This window comes from Erithacus rubecula (genome assembly GCF_903797595.1).
Source record: "Erithacus rubecula genome assembly, chromosome: 4".
NCBI classification, from domain to species: domain Eukaryota; kingdom Metazoa; phylum Chordata; class Aves; order Passeriformes; family Muscicapidae; genus Erithacus; species Erithacus rubecula.
In genome coordinates this window covers 58,946,996-58,962,359 of record NC_136686.1, presented here as the reverse complement: position 1 = coordinate 58,962,359, position 15,364 = coordinate 58,946,996, and the positions used below count along the sequence as shown (strand labels likewise).

Sequence of the window (15,364 nt, the reverse complement as noted above, 5' to 3'; positions counted from 1 at the left end):
TAAGTGTAGTCCTGGAGCTAGTTTAGTGGAAGAGTAATGAGCATTTTGAATTGGTAAATAGGAGTTTAATATAGTAAATATGGATTAGAATCCAGATGCACATAATCTAGAAGCGAAAAAAAACAACAAAGAAACCACCCAAAATCATATTAGAAACTTCATACTTATGTTTTAACATTGTTTAGAGAGCTTATTACAGAAACAATAGATAAGATCTCTGAGATTAAATTAGGCAAAACAGAAGAAGGGGAAAAGAGAGGGGATAATGATATGAAAACTTCCTGCTGCAGCTGTGCATTTGAGCTTGGTGTAATCTTCAATTCACTGGTGCCAAATGGCTGCTTAGGGACTTGTGTGGTATCCCCACCCCCTGTGATTTACTTTAACTGTTGGAGGCAATATAAGGAATTGCTATCCTTTCTCAAATAACTAATTTTGGGCATCTACCTCACAAAAGCCATCCTTTAGAATTTTTATCACCTACGTTTTTCTTTTGAAATGTTCAAGTTTGGTTATTTGTTGTTGGGTTTTTTCTTGCAATTGTATCTTTTGGCTTTTTGTTGAAGCCTGGAAGTTTGTTGTAGCAGTGCATGAACAAGTTCCTTGGTATACAGTGTGTGGGACTTGGTTTGTGTTGGGTCAGTGTATCTGCCAGTACTGACTGCAGTTTTGAAGGAATGAGCTTGGGCCTGAGTCATTTCTTGCTGAGCACACTGTGCTAGTATTGCTGGGAACCAAGAAGTGAAGAGTTGCACCAAAATGGGCAGATTTTCTAAAGATATTTAGATTGTTTGTATTTTAAGCTGCAGTACAAATTGTTTCCACTTTGCAAGATGTATTTCCTGTTCTTACAGTACATGACATATAAACAAATCCCTGTACCATGATTTCTTAAAAAAACCAAAAAACAAACAAAAAAACCCAGGAGGCATTGTATTGAAGGAAATAACTGTCATTTGGAGGATTTTTGGAGATCTGATAACTCAGTAAAGACCAAATGATTTATGCTATGATCTAATGACAGCTGTCATAGGCGATTTTTGTTTTATACGTATTATTGTTCTAGTAGCTTTATTATAATGTCCTAGGCAGGTATATTCAGAAAATAAATGGTAAATAACTTCGAAACTACTGAAGCAATCTCCACAGATATTATTGCAGAGATCAATCTACCTATCCTTAACAGAGACAGAGGGAACATTTTTTTGATTCAGTGTATTGAATTTATAACCAGAGTCTTGAAAATAACCAAGTGTCAGTGTTATCTTACAAGATGATGGAATAAACTACAAGTAAAAGTACCCAACAGAGCATTGCTAATAGAGCATTACTAATGCTGCAAACAGCCAGGCATAAAAATCAGCTTAGATCTAATAGTTTCTGACATGAGAAGTGACACACAAATCTCCTTTGCAGGAACAAATCTTCAAGATCGACTCCAAGTGTGAATCAGGAAAGGGACGCTGTTCTTTCAACCCCAACGTGAATACGGTGTCTGTAATGATCAGTAAGTAAAGATACTGAGGTTGCTGGGGTCTAAACCCATGTGGTCATGTGTAGGGTGGGTTGATGGAATGCCCCAAGGGAGCTGGACACAGAATTCAGCTTCCCAGGAGCAGTGCCTTTGGTCTGGCTGAGGGGCACAAGGGCTGGGTCAATCCATGTTTCAAGGCTTGTATGAAGCTTAAGATGGGTGGACAAATGAAGTGCAGGAATAAGTGATTGAGAGGGAGAGAGACACAGGAAAGAAAGGTTCTCCCCTTTCCAGATTGCACATTTTTTCCCAGGAATAGTTTAAGTTTTGCATTACCCTGTCTAGCATTTTTATTTGAATGGTTTCTGACCTTGTTCATCCTAGACAGCACTTGTGTCTTTCTTAATTATTTTTAAAATCTCAGAGTAGCCAGGGAAAGAAAGCCTGAAGACTTCAGATGCTTTGAATTCCATTTTCGTTATCATCGCTGCTGTAGAGCCCACCAACTATTGTAAAGCTCTTCATTCTTCAATTGCCTTTATATGCAACCATTTTTTCAATTTTCTTCCATTTGAAGAGCCAGAAAGTGAAACAGTAAAGGATTTCTGCTGTGCTTGTTGCACACCTACAAGAAAACTCAAAGGGGGAATATACTTTGTGCATCTTAAGTCATCTGTAAAAGATACTTTTCTTTTTTTCAACCAGGCAGAGCTTCAAATATATACTCAGTATAACCTGACCTTTCAGATTTGCAGTATGTTCACACACTTCCAGTGCCAAAGCCCTGATTTTTCAACATGTGCCTGCTCCTTGCTATATTTTTGGCTATGAAGTGAGCAGCAGCTGCACAGATTTTTGAGACTTCCTTAGTAGGTACGATTTATTGCACACAGGTACTGTATTTCACCCAAGGTTTACAAGGGAACAATGTGCAGAGTTTCTGTCATTCAGCTTCCTACAACATCAATTACATCAATTACATTACGTGAAATATTTTCTTTATAAGTCTTATAGATCTTAAAGGAAGCATAATACAGTCTGTTCTACATGGCCTGTTCAAAATATAAATTGCCTTTTTATTTTTTCCTTTGGATTCCTTATTGCCTATTTATTTAGTACAAAGGACAAGTATATCTATTCACAGATACATGAACTGAACACCTTTCGAGAACAGGAAAATGCTACCTAGACATCTCTCTGAACTTTGGCTGCACTTACACCTTTATCTCAACAGTGATCTAGGGACAGTGTTTACAGATACTGTGCAAAGAAAATGTTTGTTCAAAGTCAGTGATAGATGAGTCCACTGCTACTCATTGCCATTCTGGTGCTGTTAGGTGAAGCAACTGTTTCCTTTCCTTGTTCCTTCTGGATTTTATATAGCAATATTAAAGACCATTGTTTCTGAAATATTGTTTGTACAGTAAGCTGATTTTTTTCTACACTAGATTTGTGGCAGCTTTGTTCCTCTTAATAAACTTCATTGGCTTCCTTGGTCTTGATTATGTGACAGATTGGATTTTATACTTTCTGTTGTAAAGTCCAGTCACATCAAAAACGTTAAGCTGAATTTAGCCTCAAAATCCATGCCAGATATGTGAACATTTTCTAAGTCTCAGCTCATGTTGTAATGAGAGGACTGAGTCAAGGTACTGACTCATCTTTGAGCTTTCTGCAAGAGGAATTCCCTCTCACTGCTTCAGAAGATAGTAAATACCACCAGACCAGCTAACTCTTCATCAATTAAAGAGCTCTTTTTAAATATAGATGCAATTTCTTGACCATTTTGGGCATCACTGGCCTAGAATACAGCAGGAAATCTGATTCATCCTTCAGAAGAAAGTGCTGCTATAAAAATAAATTTTAAGTTTGTACAGTTTGCCGTTGTACAGAGATGCATTTAAATCAAAGCAATGAAAAATGTGCTTTTAAGCAGCTTGGCTTTACTAGTGTGCAGGATGTATGTCTTTCTCCCCACCAAGACTGCAAAGTATTTACAAAAGCAGACATACCTCATCAGTTCAGTAATTCTCCCCAGTAACAAAAGAGAAGTAGAGTGAACTCATTGTGCTGTGCAGACCAAATACTGTGTGGAATTTAAGGATTTTACCAGAAGGAAATGGAACTGATGGGTCTCTTGTGATACATGATTAGCAAACAGACACTAGGAATGCTTAAGACATAAGTAATACCATTGAAATGTAATAGGATTAAAATTACATAGTGTAGTACTGTTGCCAAAGTATGTATGTGTATATGCACAGGACTGTACATAACATTTAGTGAGACCCATAAACCTGATCTCCTTCAGACAGTTTGTTTCATAATAAGAATAAAGTTCTGATGGATTGAGGCAAGGAGGCAAATATACAGAATCATTTATAAATTTGTACAGATGTAACATCATTCTGTCAATATCTGCTCCAGAGGTAAATGCTTCAGCAGCACGCAGCAAATGCATTGCTAAAATCCCCCGTGCATGAATCTTGTAATTTCAGGGAGAAGTGAGAGCAGAAGAGTGGCTGCTGGATGCCCTGCCAGGGTTCAGTTAGCAAAAGAAAAGCACAGTCTCCAGAGTTTTGATTCTCTCATGAGCTTCTCAATAGTCTTCCATTCTGATTATGAACACATACACACACACACAGCATGAAAATAGCCTCAAGTATTTCTGAGCCTGTGACTCTTGCCAGCTTGACCACACTCTCTGGGTAGTCCAGGAGTACAGAGAAAAACATCAATCAAAGGACCCAGCTGTACTGGAATGTATTCAGCCACCACTCCCACTCTGAGAGTTACAGTTTATTTTAGCTACTGTTTTCTACTCTGGGGTTTCATTGTCATTAGTCAGTGGAAATTGCTTGGTTATTCACAGGATAGAAAAAGACAATATATGTAATTAGAATTGTAATTATATATACATATATTTATGCACACACACAGACTCAAACACAGATAGACATCCCAACTGATGGGCTGAGTTTTCAGCCCTGCACAAGGAGTAGAAGCTCACAGTTCTGTGAGTGTAGGAGTTGCATGTCTCATTCTGCTCCAGCATAATGACACTATAGGTAGAAGCAAGTAGGGATGACTGTTGCTCCATATTGCTCTGAGTAAAGTTCAGTAATATGCTTGTCTGGCCTCTGCAATACTGAAGTCAGCTTGAGGCTGCCTGGGGCAGCTGTAACAATGCTGCTGTAAAAATTGGCACTGATCCACTGACTGCAATAGATGCTGTACCAGTTGACAGCAGCAATAAATTCAACCCAGTCACTTCATCTACTTCTGCAACCAAAAAAAAAAAAAAAAAACCTCTTTGAAGTGCATACTTAAGATATTGAATGAGATACTTTTTGATAACATTAGCCCTTATTCTCCAGTGGTCCTTAGCAGTGCAAATGAAGCAACTTCATATCAAGAACAGTTGCCTGTGTATGCAGCTCTGCTGTGGCATTTAATGGTACAGTTCCATAAAGTCTCTAAGAAAAATCTGATTGCTTTCATGCATTCTAGGTTGAGTCTTTGTAAATCAGAGAAAATTTCATTCCCATGACCCACTATTTATCTGTGTAGACTCCTGTGTAAATAAAGAGCTGATGAATTTAAAATAAACTTCTGTTTTCCCAAAAGTCATAACAATTTTCCCTCCATTTCAATTCTTTTCAGATGAAGAGCTTTTTTCAGGAATGTATATTGATTTCATGGGGACAGATGCAGCCATTTTTCGCAGTCTGACCAGGAGGAATGCAGTGAGGACTGACCAGCACAACTCCAAGTGGCTGAGTGGTGAGATGCCTTTAAGTGTATGAAAACCTTTCCAATGCAAATTGGTCAGACAGTCTGATTTCTAGAAAAGTGCCTTCACCTTTAATTAATTAGATATTGCCTTAAATCAGTGTTTGACTCTAAGCCACCAGCTTCAGTTAATTCAAAGTGATCCATTCTGCACAGAAGATTCATCACCCTTTGCATTCAAAATGTGTGAAGAAGAGTGTCCCACTATCAGAGAAGTCAATGAGGATCATTGCCACTTATTTCAGTGGTGAGGAATTGGTTATCTAAGCACAGTAGGAAAAGTCATTTCTGAGTTGAATCACATAACTCTTTGCTTCACTGACATCACTGTGAAAATTCTCCCTGTCTTTACTGATAAGAAGACTCTTTCCAATGAAGCCAATTTAAATGAAAATGGAGGTCAACCCTCTGAGCAGAGATAGGTGTGAAAGGTTATAGAGAGGAACTAATACAGCAGTTATGGTTTTAAAAAGCCTTCAGGTTTTTTTGTCTTGATATTGTTTTATGGTACTTATTATTCCTATCTGTGACTACAATGAAATCACATTATTTCAATCACAAATTCATTTCACTATGAAAGGGAAGCTATGTCTGCTCTCTACATTTTTTTTATGTTATACATTCTTACACTTACCTGTGCACCTTAACATGTGCATCCTAAATTGAATTAGAGACAAAGAAATTTTAAAAATGCCTAATTTCTGGAAAAACTTCCCATTCAAAACAGGTACTAGAAAGTACAATTTATTTCCATGTTCTTTTAGAGCCAGAGTCATGACATTTGTTATATTAATCAAGAATAGACTTGTGTGAACAAAAAAAGGATGCAGTCTAATGAGAGTTTTCTGTCAGACATTTAAGCTTTGTATCAGATTATTTCAAACTTTGGACTGCACTTCAGCCAAACAAGCAGTTTTGCATGATCATTGAAAAGACAAAGCCTTCATGCAGACAGAGGGGCCACTTCTTCCTTCAATCACAGGAGGTATTCTTAGGCTCCTGCACTGTCCTTTATGTGCTTGCTAAGGTTATAAATTATTTATATCCTTATTATTATATCTATATGCTTTTTAAGGTAATAAATTATTTTGCTATCTCCCTAATTCCCTGTTTCTAGTGTTTTGCACATGTGTTTAATTATGTTTACCAGCTCTGATAGGAAGTCAAATGCTGGTCAAGCATTTATGTACCCTGCTTTCCTTTTCTGGGTTACACAATTTGTTTTCCTCTCTTATTTATGAACCTTATTTGTTATATTCCTAAGCTCTTGCAGCTTACATTTATGTTTTGTCTCAATGAGAGTTTCCTTTGGTGCCCCAGATAACACACTGATTCTTTCTTCTTCCTCAAACTCTTTGAGTCTCTGCAGTAATCTAATACCATTGCTTCTGGACTGCTCTACTAAAAATTTGCTGTGAAATAAAATTTGAGGATACAAACCCATATGGCTGCCAGCAAGGCATTTGCCTGTTGATATTTGGTATATTCACCACCTCCTTGAAGCAGTCAGTAAATGTCAAATCATTTGTTGCTTATACTGATACGTATTTTGGTTTCATCCTTCTGATAAACTTTTTCTTTCAGAGCCTATTTTTGTGGATGCTCATGTTATCCCAGATGGCACTGACCCCAATGATGCCAAAATCTACTTCTTCTTCAAAGAAAGACTCACAGACAACAGCGGCAGCACAAAGCAAATTCATTCAATGATTGCAAGAGTGTGCCCAGTAAGAACTATTTTGTTTGCCAAGTTGCTGGGATAAGCAGCTAATGTGACATGATAACCTAAAAGATTAAATGCTTTGATTTGACAAAATTTTCTGTTTCTTTGTCACCATTCATAATTAAGAAGAGCTGTTACTGAGCTCACAGATAGGGTCTGAACAGATTATCTATATCTGACTATAGGAAATGTAGAGGTTCAGGGATTTGTGTATTTCTCTGACTGAGTCAGAATAGTTAACCTGTGTTGAGTTTTCAAACTTGCTGTCTTTGACACAAGTAAGATACATGATTTTCTTAATAAAAATGAAAGTTTTAAGCAATGAAGGCTTTCACACACACACACACACACACACACACACACATACACACTCAAAATATTGAAAGTACATCAGAAATATTAAGCTTTTAAATTGGTGGATTTAACTTTCAAATGCTGTTTTCATTTTTGCAACATCTGTTCTTTCTGTTTGCTTGTATTGATTCATGTGTGAGCCTAACTTTAAAAATATTCACAGGAAATTTAAATTCAGGGGTTATGGCTATTCCTGGGCAATAATTAATTCTTTTTCACAGCACTCGTCATTGTCTCTACTTTGAGTTTTTTTGTATCTCTAATCAACTGTAGATGAAAAATGATTGAAGCAGCTATTAATATCTCTGGTGAAATCCATTTTTTTTTTTAAATGAGAGAAAAATTATAAATTAACAATTGCTTCTAGCCTATTCATTCCATCCTTGGGAAGACTTCAGGAAGTTTATTGCAAGTGTTTATATATTCCCAATCTTTAATTTGGGTTTTCTTTGGAATTTGATGTTTTGTGATTTTGTGCCTCAGTGTGAAGGTGTTTGTCCTTCTCTGGCAATATGATGAGGCATGTGATCTTTTTTATAACCACCATTCTCTGTATTTTAGTGAGAGTGCCTAAAGGCCTTTTTGGGTATTTTGCAAGAAGACGTTTAACACAATTACAGATGTATTTGGATTTTTACTGTTATAATGAAGCCCAGATGATTTTTGAAAGGCCTAAGCCTTTTTAGACTTACACTGAAGCCAGTGACAGAATCCCAAGGCAAATGAAAATGAATCTGAGCTAGTCATATTTGTATACTTGTATACATACCATCATATTCATGTATCAGCACCTTTGAGACTAGCAAAATATATCACCCCTTGAAAAGACTCCTTATAAGTCTCCCAAAATGTTGGATTACCAACTCCAGCAGCATTCAGTGAAACATGAACAGCACTTTATTGAAATCACATTTCAATTGCTTCTACATTTTGTTTTTTCTCTTTCCTTGGGTGACATCATGCAGTTTGGAAGGCACTGCTCTTACATAAGGCATTCACCAGCACTGTTAGTCAGGATGTGTCAGGGCTGCATCACCTGGTTTGGCAGTCACAGTTCCCACCTAGAACCATGGAAAATTGGAGTGATCCATGAGTAAGCTGAGACCAAGCCATCTCTGTCTGGACCAAGCAAGCAGGACTTGCAACAGTGCATAACTATCTTAACCTACACTAGCCATAATTTCTGAATACTGTTCAGAGCACCCACCTCATGTGACAGCATGGCTTACTAGGTCAGGTGCAGCTATGCTGCTGTCAGGACTGGAAGAAACATCCCTCTACAGACCCCTGAGACCTTTTAGAGATAGCATGAACTGTCCTGGATGTCCAACCCTGCTAGCCCAGCAGAGAAGTTCCACTCAGAAAACTAAACCTCATTCTTTTTCTACATGTAAAATGCTTAAGTAAGGGGATTTGGCTTAGGCCTATCTATTTTTATTATTAAATTTTCCAGATAATTATTAAGATAATGAATTAACCTGAGAAAAATGTGAGAAAACACAATAAAATATTAACTGTGTTTTATTCCTTCTTTTCTGAAAATAATATTCCTTTCCAGAATGACACAGGTGGTCAGCGCAGTCTCGTGAACAAGTGGACAACATTCTTGAAAGCAAGACTTGTGTGCTCAGTGATGGATGAAGATGGAACAGAAACATACTTTGATGAATTAGGTATCACAGTAAATATTCCTTAAAATTTCATCTAAATGCTACACCGTGTGCAATGACTGATTTTCATTATGTTTCTTAGTCAAATTGTTAACAGTGAAGTCATAGCACTCAAAGTCCATGAAAAAATTCCCCTTGCAGTTTTATGACAACAAAAGAAAAAAATTCTTCATAAGTCTCTGTGTAATTATCATTATATTTGATATAAATGTAATCGATCTTGACTATGTAAAACGATTTATGTAAAGAATTAATATTTGGAGGGAAACATCTTAGTGACTGTCTTACTATTTAGTTACTAGCTTGGATTACAATAGAGGCCTTTTAGCATCCCTTTGAAACTGTTTCTTATATCACTGTGTAACACACAGCTTTTCCATAATGCATTTTTTCTATTCTTTGATCACAGGGTAGAGTCCTCAGTTTGGTAATTCAAGATAATACTGATAAATCCTTTTACTGGCACCAACAACAGAACTATCCATAAATATAATTTCTCAGGAATCATTCAGTCACATAAATTTTTGTTTCAACATGTGAAATACTAGAAATATTCCATACATAATCTATACAGCAATCAGAAGAGGTTTCTTTTCATGAAGGAATTAATAGATGCATATCTTGATATCTACATGCCAAACAACATTACCAGAAGATTTAAAACTTTATCTTTTCTGTAGCTGAGGTGTGCGAAATCATAGTTATAAATTCAGGTATTGGAAGATTTGATATATATTTTTCTATAAATATAAATAATATAAGCAGCTAATGTGCCCTTCACTGTGTCTGCATCTGGTTCTGATCTTCTCTCCATTGCATCATCTCTCTCTTTTCTCAACTGTTATTCCTGATTCCCACCATAGCAAATGGGATTTGGAGTCTTTGAGTTTATGTATTGACAGCTGTTTGGTGTACTTGCTTTGGATGAAGGTTTCAGTGAAACCTGACTGGGCCTAGGAGCAGATCCTGACTTGCTCTAGCTCAGAGTGTGCAAGGTGCTTGGAGCACAGATTTTCTGAAGTTCACAGTGCCTCAGCACTGCCACAGCAGCTCACCTTTCAGAACTGTGATTTACCAACCCCCTCCTCTTCAACAAAGCAGTAGGATAACTGCTTTTAGTTCCTTGTATGACAAAATGTAGGACCACAGTGAATAGGAGACAATGCTCTCAGCGTGGGCTCCCAGCACAATTCCCCAGCAAAGAGGAAGAATACAATCACAGCTGGAAATTCAGAAAACTGGGAGAGAGCAAACACATGCTTCTGTGTTCATGTATAATGCAGGAGTGTAAAACACTTCCAGTTCTGCATGGTGAGGCCTTTTGCTTTTGACATATTGAAAAGAATATTTTAAAAATTCAGCAGGTTAAATGAAAGAGCCACATAATGGAAAACTAAAAAACTTACTATGTGATAAAAAGCTGAAACAGTTCAGTCTTTTTTTGTATTGTAAATTAAGTTTAAGAGGTAGCATGATTATAGTTATTAAAAACATTTGTAAGGAGAAACTGTCAGAGATTAAAGTAGTTTTCACTGAAGTGTGAAAAAAATCAGCAGATCAGAGGATCAGAGGTAATAGTGGGTAAATTCATTTCAGTGAGTAGGTACAGTGCAATAATAAATCCCCACACAACAGGAGGTTTACATCTCTCACAGGCTTTAATGCAAAGCTGCCTGCCCTTCATATCATGTTGAAAATGCTCTAGTGAGGGTACTCCAGCATGTTCTGGACAATAAAACACTTAATTTCCCTGTTTTCTATTACATCCATCTATGGGAACTCTTTGTCTTTAACCTACTGCAACTTTAATGTTTTCCTACTGCTAAACAACCTGCTGAAACAAGATACAGCTGAAAAAAATGTGTGACATATATCCTGAATGTATTTGAAAGTCTTTGCCTTCTGTCTCCATGAGGCTAGAGGGTATGGAGTTAATTTCCAAATTTGTTTCTGTATATTCAAGTGCTAAATTTATGCATTTATGGTCTGTTCATGTGGTAAGTCTCCTTTTTCCCAGTCAAGTCTGAGATAAAACTACTGTTGACTTTAGGAAGAATAAAACCATCAATTAATCTGGAAAATAAAGTTTTTCTCACTATTCAAAATATTTCTCTCTCTTACAGAGGATGTATTTCTCCTAGAGACAGACAACCCCAGAACAACACTCATATATGGAATTTTTACAACATCAAGGTAAACATGGAGATTTGAAAAAAATTACCTGAACTGCCTGATTTTCTGTATGAAAACTGAAACTGGTATTTTGTGGGTGAGGCTGTGCTGGGCAGTTTTGTGTGTCTGCTGTGGTTTGCACGCAGCAGAATCAGTATCATTGCTGTGGGTATCTGTGTCAGAGCTGTGCTTCTTGGAGCAAACTGCTTCCTGAGCCTGTCAGCTGCCACTGGGAAAACATTTCCGTGGAGGGCCACTTGTCACTGCTCAGCAGTGGAAACTAAATGACTTCAACACAGCGAACTCATGTGGCATCTGAGAGCACTTAACACCTCCTGAAGAACATCCAGCGCCCTGGAGGATCAATCCAGGAATTCTTACATGAATCATGCAAATAATTTCCAGCCTCTCAGCTGGCTGATGATCACAGAGATGGCAAATAACCATACTGGCTTTAGTTGGCTACAAAAGGACAAGCCTGCGTGGCATTTGGTGACCTCCTTGCAGCTCCCTGTTGCCAGTCAGTTGTATTCACTTGCTGTCTGGTTTAGAAGGCATTTACTGAGCTCCCAAGGGTGGTGGATGCACTAGATCTGGCTTACTGTGCTGAAACTCCACAAAGATAACCTGACAGGTGCATCAGCAGATTTTTCCACCCCAACCTTTATTTTTTAATTTTTCCTCTTGCCCTCACTACATAGTGTTAACACAGAGTAAAAGTGATTACTATCCCTTGATTTCTGATATGTTGCCTTTATTATTTGGCTGTAATTTCTTACATTCAAAGAAGTCTTCTGGTTGGGTTTTTCTTAATTTCCATTTAATTGATTTAATCATATTAGAGAATGATACAATTTATTGTTAATAATCTCTTTAATGGCAATTTTTAGTAAAAAAATGCTTTCAGATTTTTTTTTCTCCAATAGACTTCTTTGACTGGGTTATAGAGGTCATACTCCAATATGTAAATATGACAGGAGAATATGATTGTATGATATTTAATTGGGGGAAAAAAAGCATCACATAGCTTGTAAATTTAGGTGCTGTCCATAATTTCTACTTCACAAAAGGAGAAAAGGATGATCTTATGTTTAGTAGTAAAACCACACTTATCATTATGTTGGGGGTGCAGCATGACTGAAATGGAAACTCTTGTACCTAACTCTGGTATTTCTCACTGGAAATGAGGTTTGAATCACAGGACCACATAAGGTGACCAAAAAAAGAGAAAACTTCACTTTTTCCTGGCTCTCAAGCTATTTTGCCTCTCTACTGAAGTTTTTGCACATGTATTTCTGTTATTGTGAACCGCATGGTCTATTCTTGCATTTTGTTCTATTATAGTTAAATACAAAAACCATATGGATTTTTTTTACTCCTTAATAGTTCCTGTATCTTCATCTCTGTAGACTTGCAATTCATAACCAGTAGCAAGAGAGAAACATCACAGGAAGTAATAACTATTAGTATTTTTATCTAAATCATACAGAAGGAAACCAAGTAATACTGAACTAAATTATTTTAGTGTCATAATATACTATAAATCTAACATAAAACATCTGGAAAGGCTGAATGTATTTCTCAAAATCTATTAATACCTAGTAAAATTTCCACACATACCATAATCCATCTAAAATGTTCATTCTACTAATCCATATATAGATGAGAGCAATATGGATTTCACTTTTGTTGTGTAGACACAATGTATAATGTTTTCAGGCTTTTTTGTGGAGTGTTTTTTCTTCTTCAATTGAAAACAGATACTTGGATTATCTTCATCCTACAGTTAACACTAGGCAGATTTTAGACTGTCTGGAGTTTCCACTTTTTAAAAATAAATATCACAAATCTTGCGTGCATTGAGAGGAAAAGTGAAGTAGTTCTTTCACTGTAGTCAGCCTTAGCATCAATCTGGAAATTTTTCCTCTATTGTCCTTCATCATCTGAATCTAGAGCTGTGGGAAGAACATGCCCTTTTCTTAGGCAAATCCTTTGGTTCTCCTCAGGAAGCTTCAAACTTGGGTCTTCATAAGACCAGTTTTATGGGCAGATTTGAGGACTGTATAGGAGTAATTCTTTACAGCTGCAACATGTCCCCATTTTTTGCAAAAAAGCTGGAAACTGATTATAATAATCCAACTGATTGTAATTGCTCTGGATGTTTTGATTAATATTTTAGCCATGTATTTTAGGAGGCTCATGGAGGTCCTGTGGTTAATGTACTGGTAGGGAGTTCTGGAAACCTGTGCTGAGCTTGGCAGTACAAAGTTTATAAAACTCCTGCCTCACTGAAGTCAGCAATATTTTTGCCATTGATTTAACTGCAGCCAGATTATATTTCTTCTATATTTAACATTAGGAAATCTTCTTACTGCCCCAGTAGGGTAGTGCCTGCCTCTCTCTTTTTTCAGTTCACTTTCAGAAAGTCACTGTTCTAAGTCTTAAGAAGTTGTGGTACATATTGGGTGGCTAGATTAGTTGATTTGAAATGTTTTAAATCCATATAAAAGTAATAAATTGTATATGTTAGAGGTATCTTTCATCACTGGACCATGCAAAACTGTGAAAAAGCTATAAAAAAGTTGGTAGACTGCAGTGCTAACTTTTTCTTGTCTTCCAGCTCCATATTTAAAGGCTCAGCCGTGTGTGTGTATCATCTGTCTGACATTCAGACTGTGTTCAATGGACCATTTGCACACAAGGAGGGTCCAAACCACCAGCTGATTCCATATCAGGGCAGAATTCCATACCCACGACCTGGCACTGTAAGTACAAAGATGTTTATTCAGTCTTGCCAATTGCTTTGTTTAATGCATAAATAAGTACTATTTATTCCAGGAGAGAAGTCTATGTGACTGTCACAGTTACAATTCAGAACTATTTTATTTGTTTTTCAGTTGCCTGCAAATCCATTTTTTGGGTACATTTGAGCAAAATGTAGTTAAATAAAAAAGCATGCAAAGACAGCATTATTAGTGTGTTCCAAATGTCTGTAGGTCTGTCTTCTGTCTGCATGAATCTTCTTTAGTTCTCCACAGTCTTGCACCTCTACTCAGATGCTCAGGAGATTTAGAGAACAAGGTTTCTGGGACTTGTCACTTGACTAAGTCATAGCCTGCCAGGTTCTGAATCTTAGAAGAGAGATTAGGAATAAATGCATTTTCTTGCCATTCAGTTCACTGTAGTCCTCCTCATAATAATGCTTTTTGTATATCAGGACTCTCTTTCACTGTATCAGGGTAGTAATAATCTTCTAATAAATTCTGTACACAATTAGAGCTAGCTCTGTTTCCAACTTATGTCAAATTATCTCATGAAACATTTTAAAGAAAACTATTGTTTCTTATTACTTTTCAACTTCATGATGTATAAAAATTGCTGTTAATGCACCTTTTTTCTTTTTTTATTTGCTTCCTTAAGTATTCTTAATTTATATTTAGCAGAAATGTGACATCTAATAGTTAATGAAGAATGTATGAACTTTCTCTCTGAATCCATATTTGCTAAATGAAGTATGGTAGTGTGGGGATGTGTTGACTCCTATGAAGTCTTACAGTTTCTCAAGTATCAGAATGAAATAAGTATGCAGAGTATCATAAATTATCTCTCAAAAAAGCAGTTATATATTTTTTAGCTTAACACTTTGTTGCTTTTCCATTCATCACAGGAAATTAAATTTTATTTTTATTTTTCCAATCCCTGTGAGATTAACCATACCACTATTTCAGTTTGATTTGTCTTTGTGCTGCAAAATCTTGTTCTTTTTCTCTTTTTTTCTCATGGAGTAGTTCAGATACATGGAATAGCTCTCCCTGTTCACACAATTCTTCATGACATTTTTGTGCAATTCTTGCTGGCTGTAGGAGTTAGGGCTTCACATTCTCAGATCTCTAGAATTGACTAATCAACACCTGACATTCCACCAAGGTCTAATGCTAGCATTAGTCTTCCCTTGCAATTAATTCATACAGCTCTAATCTCATGAGTTCACTGAGGCTTAAAAAAAAGACCCATTTAAACAGGAAGTTTCATGCTCTTGTGATTAGTCACATTTCAAAGTTTCTTGCTGCTTCAGAGTATTTTGTTCATATGTGTTTCCTCAACCACTGCCATGTTTTTCTTGGTTCACCTCATGGAGGCTTGTGAGGTAATCCAGATGGGCCCAAACAAATTGGGAAA

At 36.7% G+C, this 15,364-nt stretch overlaps 1 protein-coding gene across 1 annotated transcript in view; it reads left to right on the top strand.

Annotated features, from left to right (window-relative positions):
• SEMA3C (semaphorin 3C) overlaps positions 1-15,364 on the top strand; it is a 115,404-nt gene that overhangs the window by 70,904 nt on the left and 29,136 nt on the right. Inside the window, exons 6-11 of the mRNA XM_079303153.1 lie at positions 1,417-1,507; positions 5,138-5,257; positions 6,851-6,993; positions 8,902-9,016; positions 11,137-11,206; positions 13,806-13,950. Of these exons, the coding sequence (XP_079159279.1) occupies positions 1,417-1,507; positions 5,138-5,257; positions 6,851-6,993; positions 8,902-9,016; positions 11,137-11,206; positions 13,806-13,950 (684 nt within the window). The remainder of the gene's footprint in view (positions 1-1,416; positions 1,508-5,137; positions 5,258-6,850; positions 6,994-8,901; positions 9,017-11,136; positions 11,207-13,805; positions 13,951-15,364) is intronic.